At 40.3% G+C, this 22,322-nt stretch overlaps 1 protein-coding gene across 1 annotated transcript in view; it reads right to left on the bottom strand.

Annotated features, from left to right (window-relative positions):
• The window catches only part of CYLD (CYLD lysine 63 deubiquitinase), a 1,495,154-nt gene that overhangs the window by 550,799 nt on the left and 922,033 nt on the right, over positions 1-22,322 (bottom strand). Inside the window, exon 13 of the mRNA XM_044081615.1 lies at positions 11,759-12,138. Coding sequence (XP_043937550.1) covers positions 11,759-12,138 — 380 coding nt within the window. The remainder of the gene's footprint in view (positions 1-11,758; positions 12,139-22,322) is intronic.

The following is a 22,322-nucleotide window of genomic DNA, read 5'->3' as shown; positions in this document are numbered from 1 at the left end:
TATGCCTTGGTTTGCTGCCCAAATGGAGAACCTTTTCCATTTACTGGAATATAATTTCCTGGTGGAAGGTTTGTGTGAAGAAATCAGGATGTGTCTGACTGTAGGGAAAAGGGGAATACACCTGCCTATTCGTGGAACTGGAGCAGCCATGCTGTTAATTTTAGGGTTTGGATGGTAGGATGAAACTGTCCTGACTGATGAATCAGGAGGTCTGGAGATGGTTCCAGAATCCATGGCTCCTCCAAGAGATAGGGCCACAGGAAGGGGAACCAGACTTGGCAAGGCCAGTAGGGAGCAATGAGGATCAGGGTACTGTTCAACAGTTTTGCTTTCTGAATCACTTTTGGTATGAGAGGAAAGGTTGGAAAAGCATAAAGGAGTCCCGGAGGCCAATTGTGGACCAGAGCATCCCTGGGTGACATCCCCGAATGAGGAATTAGGGCAAAGTAGTTGCTGCATTTGGTGTTCATGTACGTGGCGAATGGGTCGCAGCAAGGCTGGCTCCATTTGTGGAAAATTTCTTCTGCAACTTCTGTATTCAGGGACCACTCATGAGGCATCAGAACTGCTCAACTTAGTTTGCCTGCTATCACATTGAACTCCCCCAGAATGTGCGTTGCTACCAGAAAGCATTTAGTGTCCATTGCCCATTTCCATACTCTTAGAGCCTCTCGACAAAGTGGGTAAGATTTGGTTCCCTCTTGCTTGTTTATGTACCACACTACAAACATGTTGTCTGATTGAATCGCAATTGTCTCGGTGGGAAGAGAACTGTGAAGTGCTTGCAATGCATATAGCACCATTCTCATCTCCAGAACATTTATGTGCAAGTGGTTCTCGTGATCCTGCCAGATACCTTGGACTGTCATTCCCAGATAATGCCCCCCACCCTATCTGGGAAGTGTCCGTGGTCAAAACTGCATTATGTTGAGGGGGAGCAAGTGGGCGACCTAGATGAAGTTAATCCATACGTAACCACCATGTTAGATCCTTCTTGCAGGAGTTTGTGATGAGTATTTGGTGAGACAAGGTGAGATCGTGCACTGACCACTGAGCAAACAGTAGCCACTGAAGTACTCTCATGTGCAGATGGGTTATGGGAACTAATAGAATCGTGGAAGCCATAGTCCCTAGAACCTGAAGGGCTATCCTGGCCTGTACTTTGTCATTCAGCAGGAAGAGTCTGACTTGGTTGTGCAACGATTCTATCCTTTCTGGTGTCAGTTTTGCTGTCATGGCGGTTGAGTCTATGCCTGAGCCTAAGAAGACAATGTGCTGCGATGGAGATGAGGCTGATTTTTTTTTTTAGATTTATTGTAATGCCTATTCTGGCGCACAAGGATAGAGTCTTGTTCCTGGTTCTGATTATTTGGTGCTTGGTGGAAGCAGTGAGGAGCCAGTCGTCTAGGTACGGAAACACCTGGAATCCTTGACGTCTCAGTTGAGCCGTTACCACTGCCATGCATTTGGTGAACACTCTGGGGGCTGTAGTGAGGCCAAAGGGCAGTGTTCAAAATTGAAAATGAATGGCTCCAAGCTAAAAGCGTAGATATCTTCTGGAGCGCCAGTCCATTTTGTTATGGTAATACGCGTCCTGAAGATCTATGGAGCACATCCAATTGTCTTTCCCAATAAAGGGAAAAATTGACTGCAGAGTGATCATATGGAACTTTGATTTCTTTACAGACATCTTGAGTTTGCTGAGATCTAGAATTGATCTCCAGTCTCCTGTCTTTTTTGGAACTAAAAAGAATCGTGAGTAAGCTACAGATCCTATTTGCTCTGTGGGGACTTCTTGGATGACTCTTTTTTTGAAGCAACAAGATGACCTCTGATGTTGCATGGTCTAATTGAATGGGTGGCACATCTGGTAGAGACCAGTTTACTGGGGGATCAGAAACAAAGGGAATAAGGTAACCTCTTGAAATAATGGTTTGGACCCAACGATCTTGGGAAATTTTCAGCCAGGCGCTTGGTTACAGTGAAAGACGACCCTTGACTGCCTCCAGAGACGGACAGTTGGGCAAAACCTCAGGGTCGATGGAAGGGACAATCAGAGAAAGTATCTCTATTTCCCTGATGTTTTGGACCTCCCCCTCTGTCTCTAGGGGAGGGTTGACCTTGTGCCTGAGGGAAATCTTTTTGGGATTTACGGAACCACATCTTCCCTCCTGTTTGACCCTTGGGATAGGGTCTAGAAGGAAGGGAGAAATGGACTCCCGACAGCAGATAAGGTTTTCCCCTTCCTGTTCACACCTGGTCAAATCTCTTTTACCTGTGGTCCAAAAAGAGTTGAACCATCAAAGGGGACGTTAGTAAAGGAAGACTTAAAAGATTCCATGAAGTTACACAGATGCATCCAGGGATGTCTCCTAAGAGAAATTCCTGCTGCGGCTGCCCTGCTCACTCTGTCAGCTGCATAGGAAATCAGCCTCATGGAGGAGTTAGCTAGAGATGTAAGGGTGGAGAGCTGCGCAGATTCCTTGTCCATGGATCCCAAAGCTACTGAACCCTGATGGGTATTTCCCAACTCCTTCAGGATTTCCCTTTTAAGTCTAGTAAAATGGGACAAGTAATTCAGCGAATGTAAGTTAAATGCCACTGAAGAGAAGGTATGCTTTCCATACCTATCCATCATCCTGGACTATAATAGGAGGATGGATATTTGAAGATGTCTCAGAAAACTCTTTTTTGTGGCCACTGCAACCACCATAGCATCCACAGGAACTCCTTTAGAAAGAAAGGATTTGTCTTCTGGAGCAGTCATAAATTTGTTTGGCCTCCTCGGGACGGGCTCCACGGAGTCCGGGGAGGGCCAAGCTTTCTGGGATATGACCCCCAAGAGTTGGTCATATGGCGGTGTCACCCAGGAGGTGGAAGGTTGGGAACCAAAGGCCTCAAGGTACACTGATTCGTCTTCAGTAGGGTTAGAGGCCTTCCAATCACCCCTCTGTCTAAGGATTTCAAGGATGCCTGCAAAAGAGACATCCTCAGAGGGAGATCTTGGGGTCCGTTCTGACTCATCCAAATCAGTGTCTGACATGACTGACTCAGGTGAGTCAATGTGCTTCCTCTTACAAAGTCTCTTCGGAGGGAGCTCCCCAGTGGGATAATCTGGGGAGGTCTCAGAAGAGGGGACACCATCAATGGGGACTTCTTGAGTCTCTGGTTCCCTACGCTGAGGGGGAGGCAGAGGAGAAGAGGTTGCTACCGGCTGCTGGTGGGACATCGGGTCCAAAGGCAGGGCTTTGGCACTGGACAAAGCTTTCTCTATTGCTTCGAAAGTCTTTCCACCCAAATCTGAAGAAGACCTCCGCACCGAGGAAAAGGAGGGTCAACTCCGAGGAGGAGGGACAGGTTGTGAAGCAGACATGGGAACTGAGCTCAGTTGAGCCAACACACTGAGAGGGAGGTTCAGTTCTGAAGAAAAAACGGGGTGACTATCCCTATCGGAGTCGACTCGAGAGCATTGGCTCCCAGACCCCTCAGCTCCAGACTGAGACAACGAGGATAGAGTTATCGTTTCCGAGGAAGCAGGAAGAATTCTCGGAACCAAAGGATCCAGCACAGAAGGACCCGAAGTGTTCGACTCCGAAAGCGATGCAGTCAGAGGAGAAGCAGTAGTTTGAAGATGGGATGGCTCTAAAGCTTCTGGGTCTGGAAGAGCTAACTTTTTAACAAGAGCTGGGTCACAGAGCAGCCTCTTCACCACCTGCTCGATATCCTCATCTGAAAGTGTCCTGGAGGAACGGGTGGAGATAGAAGGAGATCTCCTCCTCTCTAATATAGATCATCTCAAAGTAGGTGAGATAGGGTCCAGAACTGGTGAATGTCTCGATACCGAAGGCTGCCTCAGCACCAAAACCAAAGAAGCAGAATCAGAGCCAGAACTCCTTGGCTCCGTCGATTTAGACTTCTCAGATGGCTCTGAAACTGGAACCGATGGAGACTTTCTCTTCAAAGTTTTGGGAACTGTCTGAACAAGTTCCAGCTGTTCCTGGAAGGAACTAGTCATAAGACCCTTGTCAATCAATTTTCGTTTTCTTTCATTAAGAACCAAGAACAAACCCCTCATTGTTCAAAATAACCAAACGAAACCAAATAAAATAAACGCTGAACACCTGTGTCTTGACACGCTGATGAGAACAAGGTCACAACAAAAGCGAAAGAAGCGAAATATGAAAACCAGATATTATATTTATTGTCCAAAGTTAAGCGCTTTCACTCGCTCAACTGCGAGCTTCATCAGAACTCCATACAAAGGTAACTTGGTTACATTTGCATGGAGTTCTGATGAAGCTCGCAGTTGAGCGAGTGAAAGCGCTGAACTTTGGACAATAAATATAATATCTGGTTTTCATATTTCGCTTCTTTCGCTTTTGTTGTGACCTTGTTCTCATCAGCGTGTCAAGATACAGGGGTTCAGCGTTTATTTTATTTGGTTTCATTAAGAACCCTAGTACTGAAGGCATGGCAAAAGGTACAAGGTTCTTGTAAATGAGCCTCTACCAGACAGTACACGCAGCTGGTGTGACTGTCAGTCAATGACATTTTTTGAGAACACTTATTACATTTCTTGAACCCAGAAGGGTGGTGTTCCTTATGTTCTCTACCTTTGTCTTTGGACATGCTGAGAAAAAAACAAAGCTAACAATAATAACAATAACAACAAGGTAAAGCTATTAAGAGAAGAAAAGAGTTTTTTTTTTTTTTTTTTTTTAATAGGAAGAAGGACTAGCACTCAGAGAGGAAAGGCCCTCTGATTTAAACGGGCAACTATGGCCCTCTAACTAAAACAGGCCATACAATCCTAAGAAAATGGGACAGGGGATCAAGCACTCACTACAAACACACAGGTAATAGTTAACAACTATTTAGATAGAAAGATGAAGAAACTAGACAAAAAATCTTCTACTTAGCCAATGAGCCAGTAAGAAGACAACCTCGAAGCTTTCACGGCAAAAGAGACCTGGGGAATTGCTGTGAGGCACCATGGGATAGGGGTTAGCCTCGAGCCAGTAAAAGCTCTCGAGCTTTAGTATCGGCAGAGTCAGAGCCGAATCGGCTCTAAACCTATCCAACAAGAATTACGGCGAGATAGGACTACATAACATTCTGCCATTACAAGGTACCAAATCATCACTTTCATTCATTTCTACATTACAGTTATCAAGCATTATTATTATTGTTATTATTACTATTATTATTATTTCTAGAACTGCTACTATCATACTGCTTAGCTCAGGAAATAATGCTCTTAGGCATAACCTTTGCTTAATTTGAAGAGGATCAGAATGTTTAAATATGCCCGATTTCATTTCAAATATCGTTTTCCCCATTTTAGTAGACTTTAATTCTCATGAAGGATCAGGACCAAGTTTGTCGTTGCCATGAAATGTTTGGCTAGTAACCTCCATAGAAAATAGCTTCACAACTCTCACTTCTACATCCTTCCCTCATGACTGAAAGCACTAGTTATCAATGATCTTGCCACCTTCTGCACACAAAGAAGTTCAAGAGAGCATTTTATCTTTATAAACTTCAGTTTCTTCCGCTCAACATAGGTTCATAGGTTCATACTAGGCTATCTGCTCTAGGGCATTTATAAGCCTAGCCAGAGTGTGTTTGGCTTTCGCCATCCATTTTAAATTAATTTTGCTATGCCCTTTTTCAAGGTTAGTATACTGTGCCTCTGTCTAACAGTGACACAGAAGTGATACCCGGGATAAACCTACGATCTCCCATCCACTCATCAAGACTCCTCTTGAAGAGGGTCAATGAGGGATTCTGCCTAACCTTGGGATTTTATTCCAGAGTGAAGGAAGCCTCTGGGTTATGAATCTGTCCCTCCAGCATGTCCTATTTATTTTAGTGCTGAGATTCAAGTCTCTCGAGCGCGTAGCTCAATGGGATTTGGATTTTCTGAGGTGCAGCATGTCCATTAATTCCAGGTTGGACATGGCTTTATATGTCAGGCACAGATCGCATCTGAGCAGGCGGTATGCCACTGAGTACAGCTGGAGTTTCTTTAACCGGGCAGCATATGGCATCTGTTTGAACCCTTTGATCCTCTTTGTGAGGTACTTCTGGGGTCCTTCCAGTTGCTGCAGGTGTCTGGTAAGGTACATCCCAAAAGGGGCATTGTACTCAATTATGGGCCTGATGAGGGATGAGTAAAGAGGCACGATGACCTCCCCTGATCTAGATGTGAATCCCTTCATGATTAGGTGGGCTATATAAAATGTTTTTCTAACCACTTTGGCCACGTGGTTGTCAAATGAGAGATTGCTATCAACTTGGGTCCCCAGGTCTCTAATTACTTCTTCCGTACTTAATGGATTACCACCTATGTGGTAATTTGTGGGCACTTTGTTTTTGCCAAAGGGGATGTCTATACACTTTTTGGCATTTAGCTTCAGGCCATGGCTCTGGCACCAGTTGTCTGTTTCTATTAGGCCCTTTTGGAGGATGCTTGTGTTGGCTGGAGAGTCGATTATGGCGCCCAGTTTGCAGTCATCTGCGAACTTGGTCAGCCACAGTCCTTCCGTGTTGGCCTGTACCTCCGAGAAATATATACCGAACAAGAGAGGTCCCAGGACTGAGCCTTGTGGGATGCCACTTGTAACTGGTTTGGAGTCTGACATGGCTCCAGCAATTCTAACCATGTGGGTTCTGTCTTTGAGCCAGTTTGCAACCCATCTAGTGACACAGGGGTTTATATTTAAGCTGGTGAGCTTATCTATAATGCCCGAGTGGGGTATTGTATCGAAGGCTTTTGCGAGGTCCAGGTAGGCTGTGTGGACTACCTTCCCCTCGTCAATGGCCTTGGTGACTGTTTCAAAGAAATCGACCAGGTTTAAGAAGCAGGATCTGCCCTTAACAAAGCCGAACTGGGTAGGATCCAGTGTCTGTAGGTCCCCAATATCTTTACTTATGAAGTCCATGATGATCCTTTCCATAGCTTTGCAGACCAAGCTAGTCAGGCTTATGGGGCGATAGTTTCCAGGATCTGTTGAGGCACCACCTTTGTGGAGAAAGACCACTGCTGCTGTACGCCACTCTTTGGGTACATATCCTGTAGTAAAGGCTGAGATTGAACAGTAGTTTTATGTTTGGGTTTAGCTCTTCTTGGAGTTCATGTAGGACGCAGCCCGGGACACCGTCTGGTCCCATTGATGCTGTATTTTTTTCTTTGGAGAGGGCGGCTCTTACCTGAGCATCTGAGATGTCAGGGGGGCAGCACACTGCTGGGATAGATATTTGCCCTTATGGTGGGGAAGGGGGGGGGGAGAGTTTGCTCTGAACCTGTCAGCTAGGATGTTGGCAATGTCTGTGGGTTTGGAGTATTTTTTGTCATTTTGGACTAATTCTGAGCATATCTGGGAATTCCCACCCAGGTTCCTGACATAACTAAAGAAAGCCTTGTGATTATCCTTAGTGTCCTGTGCAATTTTTCTCTCTAAGCTGGCCTTAGACGATTTTATGATTGCTAGTAGTTTTTTGCTAATACTGATCAGAGATGCCTTCCCTTTTTGGGATTTTGCTCTATCATTTAGTAGCTTCCTCCTTCTATTGTATAGTTTGTTTATGGCTGGGGTCCACCAGACAGGGCGTCTGCCTTTGGAGGATTGGGTCTTGGTTTTATTTGGGATTGCATGATCCATGCATTCCTGAAGGTATTCATAGAATGCGTTTATAAAGGATTCTGTGGTCTGGGACGTATTTTCCACAGGCCCGGGGGCTTTGAAGGATTCCACCTCAGTTTTGAGGAGTGTGAAATTTGCTTTAGAGAAGTTTTTCACTGTGGTTTTCTGGGCAGGGGGTGGGGTCGGGATGTGAATATCCAGTGAGATTAGTTTATGGTCTGATCTTACCAGTGAGGGATACACTTCTGGTCTGGAGCATAGAGTCCCCATGTTGGTGATGATCAGGTCCAGTAGGTTTTTCCCTCTTGTGGGAGTGGTAACAAGTTGTTCCATAGCATTTGAGTTTATAATTTCTAGGAACCTTTGGGCTAGGGTGTTGGAGCTAGAGTAATGCTCCCAGTCTATATTTGGGTAGTTGAAGTTGCCCAATATAATGGTGTTTGGAGAGAACTTCATATTTTCCAGTGTTCTCAGGAAGGCCGAGTGGGGTTCCTGGGTTTGGGAGGGTGGTTTGTAGCAGGCTATAAACTGGAAGGCAGTTTTACCCACTATTAGGTGCACATGGATAGTCTCTGATTCTTCGTGCTGTGCCACCAACCTGGAGGTGTGGGTATCTTTGACGAATATTGATACTCCCCCTCCTTTTGTGGTTCGGTCCAAGTTTTGGGGCCGAAAAGCATGGTATGAGGTATAACCTGGTAGTGCTGGGGTGCTCTCGGGAACCTTGAACCAGGTTTCTGTTACTGCACAGATATCGATGTTCTCCATGCTAAGGAGAGTTTTGAGTGCATGCATCTTGAGGTTTAGACTTCTGGCGTTGAGTAGCATTACTCTTAGTTTCTTATCCCTTGTGATACCTATGGAGGTGGGTTTATCTTTTGAGCCTTGCCTAAAAAAGGCACTATGGGGTGGCAAGAGCCTTTGCCAATATCCGAAAGCCCAGGAGTGACAGGTGCAAGCCGTCCCTAGCGAAGCATCGTGGCTTGTCGAGCATGTCATCCCAGGCTGACAGGCATTGGATCCCCTTTGAATGACACCAATACTTAAACCATTTGTTGAAATTGATCATCTTGTCTTCATATTGTGGCATCATTCCTGGTGAGGGTAAGATGCTACTCAAAGTCAGGGTCATACCGGCCTGGGCTACATGCTCAGAGAGCTCCTCTATGTCTCTTTTCATGTAGTCCAGGGAGGTACGTCTCAGGTCATTCACACCAGCATGGACAATGACTGAGTCATATTTGTACTTGCCTTGGAGTGACCTGAGTGCTTGTGTTATGTGGAGGATCCTAGCGCCCAACAGGCAGCTCACCGTGACCTTCTCCTTGTTCAGCCTGGTGAGCGGGACGACAGTGTGCCTGACAATAGAGTCACCTATAACAAGTGTATCAGGTGTGTTGTTTAGCCTTAAGAGCTGGGACTGTTCGGCACACTGGCTTTGTGAGCTATGTGTTGCACGTGTTTTGTTTTGGGGTAGCGGTTGCTTGGGTGTCTGCTTTGGAGGTCTCTGCTGCTTAGGCAGATTTTTATTTAGAGCCTCCGAGTATGTTTCTGTGTGTTTATGTGTTTGGTTTGCTGTCGTGGTAGGACTATGTGAGACTGGAATTGTAGTGAGTGTGGTTTCCTTCTCCTCCTGACTGGTTACGCCAGTACTGAGTTGAGAGAGCTTAGCCTCCAGTTTGGCTATATGGTTGCATCTCTCACATGTGTTGGAATTTGTTGGGAGGAGGAGAGGGTTGTCTGTGTACACGAGGCAGTTGTAACATTGCCTGAAGATTCCCAGATTCACCAGTTGGACCGGAGAGGAGATTGACAACTGACCTTTGGACATGCTAGAATAGTACTGGGAATTCCTTTATAATTGAAAAAAGGGGCCAATGGGGAACAAGGTACTCAAGGGGAGTTTGTGAGGGTGTAGTGCTTTTAATTTTTTAGTGCTGACTTATATAATTGCTTTAGTGAGCAAGTGCCAGGCTTTAGAGTACGAATAGGGTGTTTATTATGAGAACTAGATCAGTTCTAAGGGAAAAAGTGAAGAACAGACTTTATGGAGCCGGGAATGGTTTAAACCCAATTAAGCGGCGCTGCCCGATGCTGCGCTATGCGCAAAGCCGCACTAAAGCGGGTTTTATACAGGGGGACTTGAAAGAGCTAGGAATTGGCCCAAAATGGCCAATAGACTACCAGATTCTTGTGCTGGGAACACTCCTCCAGGGATAGATAGGCTGCTCTAAGCTCCCCACTGCCACTAGTGAACAAAGAAGCCTCCCTTTATCCAAGAAAGGAAATGGGCAACACAGGAGCTTTCCAAAAGTCCAGAATACAGCAAAGCCTGTATTTGGACTACTCTAGGTAAGGAAAGACAGGAAACAAGGATATTTTTTTTTCTTTTCTTTTTTTTTTTTGCAACAAACAGCAGGAAAATGCAATAAATATGTAACACAGGCTAGCGCACTTGAGTGTGTAGCCTCAACAGGTAAATGCAACAGACAGGACAAACTTTAAAAGTGCAGGTGCAAGAACAACTTTAAACAGTTTAAAACAGTTCAAGAAACAAAAATACTTGCAGTTTAGCTAGATTGGGCAATCGCCCAGGTAGTAGCAGGAAAAAAACACTTTTATCAGGTTAGCAGTCACTCTTTTAGCATTTCTGCTGCTAGCACCACTCTGCAGGACTACAAGGAGCTTGGCTGAGTAGTAACAAGTGCAAAAATCGCGCCAAAGTGGGCTTTATACAAGGGGACTTGAAAGAGCTAGAAATTGGCCCAAAGCGGCCAATAGACTACCAGATTCTTGTGCTGGGAACACTCCTCCAAGGATAGATAGGCTGCTCTAAGCTCCCCACTGCCACTGGTGAACAAAGAAGCCTCCCTTTATCCAAGAAAGGAAATGGGCAACACAGGAACTTTCCAAAAGTCCAGAATACAGCAAAGCCTGTATTTGGACTACTCTAGGTCAGGAAAGGCGGGAAACAAGGATAATTTTTTTGTTTTTTTTCTTTTTTTGCAACAAACAGCAGGAAAATGCAATAAATATGTAACACAGGCTAGCGCACTTGAGTGTGTAGCCTTAACAGGTAAATGCAACAAACAGGACAAATTTTAAATTACAAGCGCAAAAGCACGCTAAAGCTGGCTTTAAAGAAGGGGGTTAGAAAGAGATAGGAATTGTTTGATCATGTTTAAGGATGACTAACTTATGCTCAAAATCAGTTACATTTAACATTTTATATAAAGTCAGTTAAAGTGTGATCAGAAGTTTAAGATTATTTTTAGACATTTAAGTACGCAAATTCAAGTAAAATTCACTCTCTGGCAGGAAATCATATACAGCACATACATCCAGGCTAGCATATACATCCAGGTTAGGAACATTAAATTCTTGCCTGCCTACACTGCAATCCCTTATTTAGAGCAACTTAAAAAAAATCACACAAACTTGATTGAATTTTAACTCAGTTAACACTTAACTACACAATATAATACATAAGAATATTTTCCAAAGTTATCATACCTGTTAATTTAGCAAGACATACCACTGTTAACAGGAACACAGACATTTAAGGAAACCTATCAAAACAAAAGTACTTCTCACACATACCTTTGCTTTTTGAAATAAAGACCCCTCATGCCTACACAGATAAATACAGTAACTAAATATATTAGCCATAAATAAGGAAGCAGCTTACACCATAGAAACTGCTTTAAAAATAATAGAAAAATATCACACAGCTAGCAGATTAGCTGATATCACTAATATGGCTGTGAGCTATGCCAGCACACGGTATGCAGTGGCTACTTCCTACTCCCATATACTGATGGCTGATGTATAACATGGGCATTTTGAGATTATGTACCAGACATCTCATTAGAATGGTTGAAAAGGCATACAAAGCTAAGGCAGGAACACAGAAATATTACCAGGTAGTAAAGAGTAAATAACTACATACTGAAATATTTCTTAGGAAATCTAATTCTGCAACATTACATTTTTATTTTTCTTAGGAGTCCAATCTATGTTCTGTACTTCTGTAGTAAATTAATGCAGAAATAAACAGTGCACCAACTAACTTAAAAAAACTGACAGATGCAACTAGCATAATAAAAACTTACTAGTTCTAGGCCAGCTAGTATTTCATTAACTCCAGGAGGTTGTCCAATCCAGCGGATTACACCATAAAATGGAGGATTTTCTTTCACTTCTGCTAAGGATCCTACTTCTAGTCCATGTGGGCTCTTTGTGGGTACTGAAACTATAGGTCCATCAGGAATTCCACCATTGCTTAAATCTCCTACAACAGACTGTACGGAAAGTGACAGTGGGCTATGTCCAATACTTCCATCTGTGCCAGTCTTCTTTGTTAAATTGAAAGGTAAAGAGTGGAACCTGTTCTCATTTGACAGAGAGGTTAATGGTGGAGGTCGCATAGGTGGTGAGGAACAATTAAATCCTACAGATGCATCTACCAGGGATTTGGCTGGATCTTCTCCAACTGCAAAAAAATAAAAAATAAAATGGCACTTTATCTGGGAAAACAAAAATCAGGCAGCATTTGCTAGCTAAATATTCAAAAATAAAAGTAAATTCCTAAAAATACACTTTATAAGGAAAAATAAGCTCCGTTTTTGATATAGTTTTAAAATAAGAAATCCTGCTAAAGCCACAGTTAACTTCTTGCATTGTGCTGTATGCCTAAGGAATTTAAATTGGTCAAAAAGCAGAAAACATACTCATTGGTGGTCATACCTTTCAACCTCTTAGCGCAATAAATCTGGACAAAACCTAAAATAATGGGGGGAGGAGGCCAAAGGCCCAAAACTAGGAACAAATTTTAAATATTGTTCTTATAAACTTAGAAAGTTGCTAAAATAAAAGGATTTGTGTTAGCATGCATTTTCTGAAGGATATGAAGTCTGAAACTCAAATGGATGACATTATTTAGTGACTTCAATCCTCAGTGACTTGTCAGAAAAACAAAACTTTTATGAGGAACAGACCAAAATATGAGGCAAAAACCTGTACATTCTGCAAACATCTGGATAGTTGGGCATTATGATGACAGTGTACAAGATAAAACCTTGCTTATGACCCAGACAATCAAAGTTTTATTTTTTATTTACACTTTGTTCACAGAGTTAGGCCAATTAACATTTTTCAGGGGAGATCAGAAGTGGTATTCATAATAACTAGTGAAATTTGGCCAGGACAGTAAGGGATTCCCTCTACTCTTTTTGATCAGTGTCATGGGATCTTTTCCATCCACCTGAGCTACCACTAATTCAGGCAAGTGGGGATCAGTTTAATGTTTCATCCAAGGTATGGCACAATCAGAAGTACAGCACCCCCTTATGCACTGCAGTGTCAGATCAGGAAAACTGACTATCTGGTGAGATAAGAATCTTAGGTGCCTGAAGGTGCATATAGGAAGGATGTGTGTGCCCATCCTGGTGGGTGGGTGGGGGGGGGGGCATTAGGGTGTCTCTCTTGTAGAGCTATGACAAATGCTAGAGCTCAGAAGAATGACACAGGGATGCAGGCAGGAAGACTAGCACAGGATGAGACATGTACCCAGCATTTATGACTGCCAACATCTCATTTATGTGCTTCTGTCTGTCTCGTTTGTTCTACATATCTTGCACTTTCACCCCTTCTGAAACCAAACCCCAAGCCAGGTCTGAAACATCAGTTGTGAAAGAATGAACAGGCAATGGAAAGCAGAATGGCAGACATGGATTTCAACAGAAGTGATCTTTAAATCACAGAATCTCTCTCTTGGCAAACCCCAAAATGGGGATCTGAAAAGATGAACAGTGCAGATGATGAGACCAGACTGACCTGAGGTACCACTGAGTTTTTGTTATGTGAAGTCTAGCCAAGGGAATCTTAAAAACCATGGCAGCCATGCACTCCATAATCCAGAGAAATTCTTGGCAGGCAATCGGTTTTGAGATGGAACACTTAGAAAGAACTGAAAGAACTTCTGTAACACTTCTATTTTGTCTGAAGTAAGGAAACTCTTTCCCAGGGCAGAATCTAACAGACATCTCACAAAAACAATTCTGTGAGATGGGATGATGACAGATTTCTGTAAGTTCACTTGAAACTACCAGACTAGAGTAGAAGATTCAGAACATTTTCTAAGGACTCTTGATAATTGGCAAAAGAGTCTGCAAATATAAGACAGTAGTAAAAATATGGAAAAATGTACATGCCTTGGAATCTGCAATTTACAGTTACTAGAGCTAGATGCTTTGTAAATTCCCTTGGAGCCACGGCAAATCCACAGGGTAAGACAGAAATGATAATGTAATCCAGATACAGAAAATCGTGAGAGAGAGAGACTTCTGAAGTGCTTGCCAATGGGAATGTATGGTATGCATCTTTTAACTCCAGCTTTGCCATGAAAGCTAATGGAGGAACCAGAGGTAACCAGGTCTGAACAGAAAACTGTACCACTCGAAAGGATACAAAACTGAAAAAACTTTGAAGTATCAGTGCTTTGAAAAGATGCAGCCGACAATGTTGTTTAGCGCTTTCAATCACTTTAATTTACGTGACCTTCCTCAGAAATGGCATTTAAAATCAATCACTTCCTTTTATAATTTTATACAGGAAATTACATCATTGTGAAACATTAAATTACTTATAAATGTTTTAAATATCTTATAAAATTCATGTGAAACATGTATTGTCATATATAATGTGTAATGTAAACTGATGCTTCCAACTTCTTGTTATTACCTGTAAGTTAGAAAACATTTCAAATTTATGGTGTCATTTAATCCTGGGTGTGTGTCAGCTCCCAGGTATAGCTGCCAATACGCCTCTTTGCATTCTAATATGTTGTTTAAATCCCCCGTAAAACTAACATTATCTACCCTGTCCATTACAAAAAATTCATATTTTTTGAAATCCTTACACAAAATGGAATGTCTAAACAAAGCGTTGGATTTGTCCTTTTTCTTTATGGCCAAATTGTGTTCGTAAATACGTCTTTTCAAATTTCTTTTGGTTTTCCCAATGTAATATACCTTACATGTCACACAAGTTGCTGCATAAACAATCAGCTCACTGTTGCAATTATAATAGTTTTTTGCCCAGAAAGTCTCCTTGTGTTTTCCTAAAGTGATGAATGAAGTGTTGCTTATGTACCTACACTGCCTACAATTATTGCAACTATATGTTCCTTTCTTTATTGTACAAGCTCTAGACTGTTTGGATGTCAACATCTTCTTGTTCTCCAACATACTTTTAATGTTAATTGTCTTTTTGAACGTGAATCTAGGAGTTATACCTATTGTGTTAGCCAAATCTTTGTTACCTATAATTATTTTCCAATTTTCTACTATTATGGTTTTGATTTCCCACATTTCGTCCACTATGGGAATTGGAAAACTTATCATATACTCATCCCCTTCTCTTTTTACATGTTCTCCAATGAACCCTCCTGCTTCCACCATAATATCTGTGGACTGTAATATAGGCTTAGCTACACCTTTTCTAAGCGGAAGAACTTCCTTCTCTATTTGTTTTATCCACTTTTTATCGTAACCCCTCTTTTGGAATAATCTACTTAGAATTTCACCTTCTTTTAGAAATAGTTCTTCACTAGTTGTAAGTCTGCTAAGCCTAATGTACTGTCCTTTGATGACTCCTTTCTTCATGTGAGGGGGATGTAAACTTTCACTGTGCAAATACTGATTAGCGAAACATGCCTTCCTGTAAATTCTACTTGTGAAAATCCTAGATTCACTATCAATGTTTATGTTGATGTCCAAAAAGTTTATGTTCTCACCAAAATTACCTATCTTGAATTTTAGGAAAGTGGTTGTATTATTTAGATCACTCACAAATTCTATGAATTCCAGTTTGGTTCCTGCCCATAGAAAAATCAAGTCATCTATGAATCTGTGGTAGATCTTTATTTTTCCATAACTTGGGTGTAATTCTAAGTACTTTTGCTCCCAATTCGCCATTACAATATTCGCGAATGCAGGAGCTACCTTAGCACCCATAGCTACACCCGCAGTTTGTTGGTAAGTTTTGTTGTTGAATGTAAAAAAATTATTCTCTAATATTAAATCCATCAGACTACAACAAGTATTAATTTTGATGGTCGTTAAACTGGTATTTTTGTTTAAGTATTCCCTCATATATTCTATTCCTGTCTGTTGATCTATTGATGTATACAGACTTTTTACATCTAAGGTCCCAAAAAATATAGATGTTTCATCCATTTTATAATTTCTTAGTATTTCCAATAGATGCCAGGAATCTCTCAAGTAATATTTTGACTTTTGTACTATTGGATTTAATATTTTATCAAGCCAAATTGAAATGTTTTCAGTTTTTGCCATCTTTGCTGATATTATTGGTCTAAATGGTATGTCACTTGAACTATCTTGTACTTTTGGAATACCAAATAATTTCGGCAGTTTTGGCTCTTCTACTAGCATGTACTCATAACTGTTTGTATCTATTTCACCCTGACTAAACATGTCGAATAGGAAACTATTGATGGCTTTATATTTTATCCTTACTGTTTCTAAATTAATGATCTTGTAAGTATTTTCATCTGCCAGAGATTTTTCTATGTTGTTTACATACTCTCTAGTGTTCATGATGACAATCATCCCTCCTTTGTCTGCTCTCATAACTCTGACATTACTGTCTTCACTGAGAGCTTTTAAAGCTTTGATTTCACTTTCACTTAGATTTTGCTTGTACTTGTTGTTATTTTTGAAGAGCCTAAACTCTTTTTCACATGAATTCTGGAAGACCTGTAATGTATTCATTAAAGGAGGGTTGTACGTGCTTGGTTTTTTGATTATATTCCCCAAGTCTTTGTTCCCTTGTGTTATGTCATGTAAAATATAGTTTAAATTCAATTTTCTCAGATATAATCTGAAATCAATCAGTAACTTGCCAATATTCACTTTGTTAGTTGGAATAAATGAAAAACCTTTCTTTAACACACTTGATGCATCTTCACTTAATACAACATCTGACAAATTTAAAATAGTTATTTCGTAACTCTCAATGTCCTCTACCACCTCTTCTTGTTCCTGCCTTTTGGCTTGAACTTTTTTTGGGTGGCATTGTACCACCGTGTAGTCCGTTTGTTCTGGTTGTTGTTCCCCTGAAAAGGGACTGCTGAGCTACTAGTTGAAGTATTAGCTACTTCAGCATAGGTGGTATTATTTGTATTGTTCCCATCATTTTTACTTCCTTGTGTTTCCTTGTTGTTTGTTTCACGGAACACTGTTGCATTAGTTGTATCACTTTCTGCATAGATATTTTGATTGGAAACATTGTCTGTTAAGTTGGTGTTACAATTAATGATGTTGGTTTGTATAACATTCATATTATCACCACCAGTGTTTTCATTTATTATATATGCCTTATTGTTGTTATAAGCCATAAGGTCTCTCTTAAATTTATTTTGCTTTCTAGTCACAATGGTTGCCTTCTGTCTCTCAGCCTTCACTTCCACTCCATTGTATAATACTAGAAAGTTACTGAAAGATTTATTGTTTTTTATTTTTGCATCCAAATTTTGTATAACCTCTTTTAACCTTGACAGTTCACCTTTGTAATGTTCAATTAACAATGTCATCATCCTTATTCCGGTGTCATTATATAGTTTTATCAAGTCCAAACAAAGTTTATCTCCTGGTGTCACACAGTTAGGAAACAACAAGGAAACACAAGGAAGTAAAAATGATGGGAACAATACAAATAATACCACCTATGCTGAAGTAGCTAATACTTCAACTAGTAGCTCAGCAGTCCCTTTTCAGGGGAACAACAACCAGAACAAACGGACTACACGGTGGTACAATGCCACCCAAAAAAAGTTCAAGCCAAAAGGCAGGAACAAGAAGAGGTGGTAGAGGACATTGAGAGTTACGAAATAACTATTTTAAATTTGTCAGATGTTGTATTAAGTGAAGATGCATCAAGTGTGTTAAAGAAAGGTTTTTCATTTATTCCAACTAACAAAGTGAATATTGGCAAGTTACTGATTGATTTCAGATTATATCTGAGAAAATTGAATTTAAACTATATTTTACATGACATAACACAAGGGAACAAAGACTTGGGGAATATAATCAAAAAACCAAGCACGTACAACCCTCCTTTAATGAATACATTACAGGTCTTCCAGAATTCATGTGAAAAAGAGTTTAGGCTCTTCAAAAATAACAACAAGTACAAGCAAAATCTAAGTGAAAGTGAAATCAAAGCTTTAAAAGCTCTCAGTGAAGACAGTAATGTCAGAGTTATGAGAGCAGACAAAGGAGGGATGATTGTCATCATGAACACTAGAGAGTATGTAAACAACATAGAAAAATCTCTGGCAGATGAAAATACTTACAAGATCATTAATTTAGAAACAGTAAGGATAAAATATAAAGCCATCAATAGTTTCCTATTCGACATGTTTAGTCAGGGTGAAATAGATACAAACAGTTATGAGTACATGCTAGTAGAAGAGCCAAAACTGCCGAAATTATTTGGTATTCCAAAAGTACAAGATAGTTCAAGTGACATACCATTTAGACCAATAATATCAGCAAAGATGGCAAAAACTGAAAACATTTCAATTTGGCTTGATAAAATATTAAATCCAATAGTACAAAAGTCAATATATTACTTGAGAGATTCCTGGCATCTATTGGAAATACTAAGAAATTATAAAATGGATGAAACATCTATATTTTTTGGGACCTTAGATGTAAAAAGTCTGTATACATCAATAGATCAACAGACAGGAATAGAATATATGAGGGAATACTTAAACAAAAATACCAGTTTAACGACCATCAAAATTAATACTTGTTGTAGTCTGATGGATTTAATATTAGAGAATATTTTTTTTACATTCAACAACAAAACTTACCAACAAACTGCGGGTGTAGCTATGGGTGCTAGGGTAGCTCCTGCATTCGCGAATATTGTAATGGCGAATTGGGAGCAAAAGTACTTAGAATTACACCCAAGTTATGGAAAAATAAAGATCTACCACAGATTCATAGATGACTTGATTTTTCTATGGGCAGGAACCAAACTGGAATTCATAGAATTTGTGAGTGATCTAAATAATACAACCACTTTCCTAAAATTCAAGATAGGTAATTTTGGTGAGAACATAAACTTTTTGGACATCAACATAAACATTGATAGTGAATCTAGGATTTTCACAAGTAGAATTTACAGGAAGGCATGTTTCGCTAATCAGTATTTGCACAGTGAAAGTTTACATCCCCCTCACATGAAGAAAGGAGTCATCAAAGGACAGTACATTAGGCTTAGCAGACTTACAACTAGTGAAGAACTATTTCTAAAAGAAGGTGAAATTCTAAGTAGATTATTCCAAAAGAGGGGTTACGATAAAAAGTGGATAAAACAAATAGAGAAGGAAGTTCTTCCGCTTAGAAAAGGTGTAGCTAAGCCTATATTACAGTCCACAGATATTATGGTGGAAGCAGGAGGGTTCATTGGAGAACATGTAAAAAGAGAAGGGGATGAGTATATGATAAGTTTTCCAATTCCCATAGTGGACTAAATGTGGAAATCAAAACCATAATAGTAGAAAATTGGAAAATAATTATAGGTAACAAAGATTTGGCTAACACAATAGGTATAACTCCTAGATTCACGTTCAAAAAGACAATTAACATTAAAAGTATGTTGGAGAACAAGAAGATGTTGACATCCAAACAGTCTAGAGCTTGTACAATAAAGAAAGGAACATATAGTTGCAATAATTGTAGGCAGTGTAGGTACATAAGCAACACTTCATTCATCACTTTAGGAAAACACAAGGAGACTTTCTGGGCAAAAAACTATTATAATTGCAACAGTGAGCTGATTGTTTATGCAGCAACTTGTGTGACATGTAAGGTATATTACATTGGGAAAACCAAAAGAAATTTGAAAAGACGTATTTACGAACACAATTTGGCCATAAAGAAAAAGGATAAATCCAACGCTTTGTTTAGACATTCCATTTTGTGTAAGGATTTCAAAAATATGAATTTTTTGTAATGGACAGGGTAGATAATGTTAGTTTTACGGGGGATTTAAACAACATATTAGAATGCAAAGAGGCGTATTGGCAGCTATACCTGGGAGCTGACACACACCCAGGATTAAATGACACCATAAATTTGAAATGTTTTCTAACTTACAGGTAATAACAAGAAGTTGGAAGCATCAGTTTACATTACACATTATATATGACAATACATGTTTCACATGAATTTTATAAGATATTTAAAACATTTATAAGTAATTTAATGTTTCACAATGATGTAATTTCCTGTATAAAATTATAAAAGGAAGTGATTGATTTTAAATGCCATTTCTGAGGAAGGTCACGTAAATTAAAGTGATTGAAAGCGCTAAACAACATTGTCGGCTGCATCTTTTCAAAGCACTGATACTTCAAAGTTTTTTCAGGTCTGAACAGACATTTTGAACTTTGAGACATTTACCAAAGGATTCAAAAGGAGAGGTCTAGCACAGGACTCCAAGTCGTTCCTCTCTCTAGCATCAGATAGATCCTTGAATAAAACCTTTTGCTCTGCTTGTCTGCAGGCACTAGTTCTATGACTACCTAAGATAATATAAGATCCAGAATTGGAGTATACAGGGATATATAATTTACTGGGCAAGTAGAGAGGAAGTGTACACCTGCTGGATAATTTTCCAGAACCCAGTTGCCTGCAAGAATGAGGTGGAACAAGATGAAGACTCTGGGATAGGGAAAGATTACTGGGGAGAAGGGAACCCAAAAATGGCCAATAGTCATGCTGACATTTTGGACTGTCCTTAATTTTGAGAGGCCTTTCTTTTCTTTTTAGACCCTACATGACATTTCTTTTTAAAATTCTGTTTGGAGGCACTTTGTTGCTTGATTTGTTTACTGAAAAACAAAGCTGAGGTGGAGGGAACCCTTAGAAAAGGTAAGCTGGAAAATTTAAGTTACTCTTTGCATCAACTTCCTCCTTCTTATCAAACCTCTTTAGAACCTCAGCTGCAGAACGACCAAATAGCACTTTCTTGTCCAGGGGAGAATTCAAACTTTCAATTTTAACATATTCAGGAAGACTTTCAGATTGTAATCAAGCAAATCTTCTCATGCCTGATCCAGAAACAGCAGCTCTGCAAGTCACAGTATCGGCACAATCATAAGAACACTTTAAGGCATGTTTAGCAACATGAAAAGGAGAAATAAAAAGGCATTTTAAAAATTTCTTTTGCCTCAGAAGAGCAAAGGTTATCAATAACTTCTTCCTGTTCAGAAGTAAAAAACTTTTAACATATGAGCCTGCCTGGCAGTTTAAAATTTGGAATATTAAAGCAGAAGCAGAAACTGAATAAACTTTCTTCCCAAATCTGTAAAAAGCTTTCCCGTCATCATAAGAAATGAGATTATTAGCAATTTGTTTAAAAGACGCTAAACAAAATCACTGCACGGTCTGCTTAAGAATTAGAAAACAAGTATTTGTGAGTCTGAGGAGCCTTATACAAGCTGTCAGACTTTCTAGGGGCAGGAGGTTGTCTGTTTGGTAAATACATGCTGTGAGAAAAACATTCTTCAGCATGAATAAAACAGGAGGAAGAGTTGATGACTGGGGCACATCCAAATGTAACAAATCATAATATATGTGCTAAGCAATGGGGATTTCATTCTGATTCCACTAAAAACCTCTGACATTTTAGATATACTGTAGTTACAGAAAATGAAAGGTCTACAGAAGGGAAATTTGAAGCAATACTTTACTCAGAATCCGAATCTTCAGGATGAGAACAAAATCCTGAAGCATTGTCTTCACCTTCTAATTCCTGCTCATCTGACTGGATTTCAGAGTCAGGAAGTGATGAAATATTTTTCCTTTTCTTCTCAGCAGAGGAAAGGTAGCAGCAAAAGGACAAATTAACTCTTTAGCAAATCCCAGCAGATCCTCACTGTCCATGGAAATAGGAAACAGGCGAAGCCACATTTTTTTTTTTTTTACTTTTTCTTTTCTTTTTTCCTAGGAGGACCACCTAGAAAAGGGCCAACCCAAAACACGCACACTCTCCAGAGAGCCAGGCTCCTTATCCCAGCTATTAGGTAAAACACAAGCCCCCTCCACTCCACCGAGACTAACAAAAATGGTTATTTCTTGCCCACAGAGGGCAATCCTACAGCTGTAGTGGACATGCCTATCCTCTGGTCTGGAATAGTTGTAGGTACTACACCAGAGGGACTGGAGACAACAATGAAGGGTCTGAGGAACCAAGACTGACCACAGCAGAGTCACCCATCAGCATCTAAGGCTCAACTGGAGCTGGCCTGACACCCAAACATTTTCTGACAACTATATTCTTCTTTGGGACAGCAGAAAAAAAGAACCACAGAGATCTGTAATTGCTCCATAGGCTCAGCAAGGAATGAAGCACTGAAGATGGGTAGGAGAGCCTGAACACTCAATAAATCATAACACAGTCAAAAGCATGATCATGTAAGAAAAATACTGACAGTCTGGACAAGCATAAAGACTTGCCCCAAACCATAAGAACCTACACCACCTTAAGGAAAAAATAATAAATAAATGCATTTTTACACAGTAGTTCACACATAAGCATGTAGCTAGAGCACTTTCCTAACAAGATGTACAGATT

Source organism: Protopterus annectens, chromosome 8.part1 (assembly GCF_019279795.1).
Source record: "Protopterus annectens isolate FY-2018-M chromosome 8.part1, PAN1.0, whole genome shotgun sequence".
Classification (NCBI taxonomy): Eukaryota; Metazoa; Chordata; order Ceratodontiformes; family Protopteridae; genus Protopterus; species Protopterus annectens.
The sequence above is the reverse complement of the archived record's forward strand: the minus strand, read 5'-3'. Positions and strand labels throughout refer to the sequence as shown.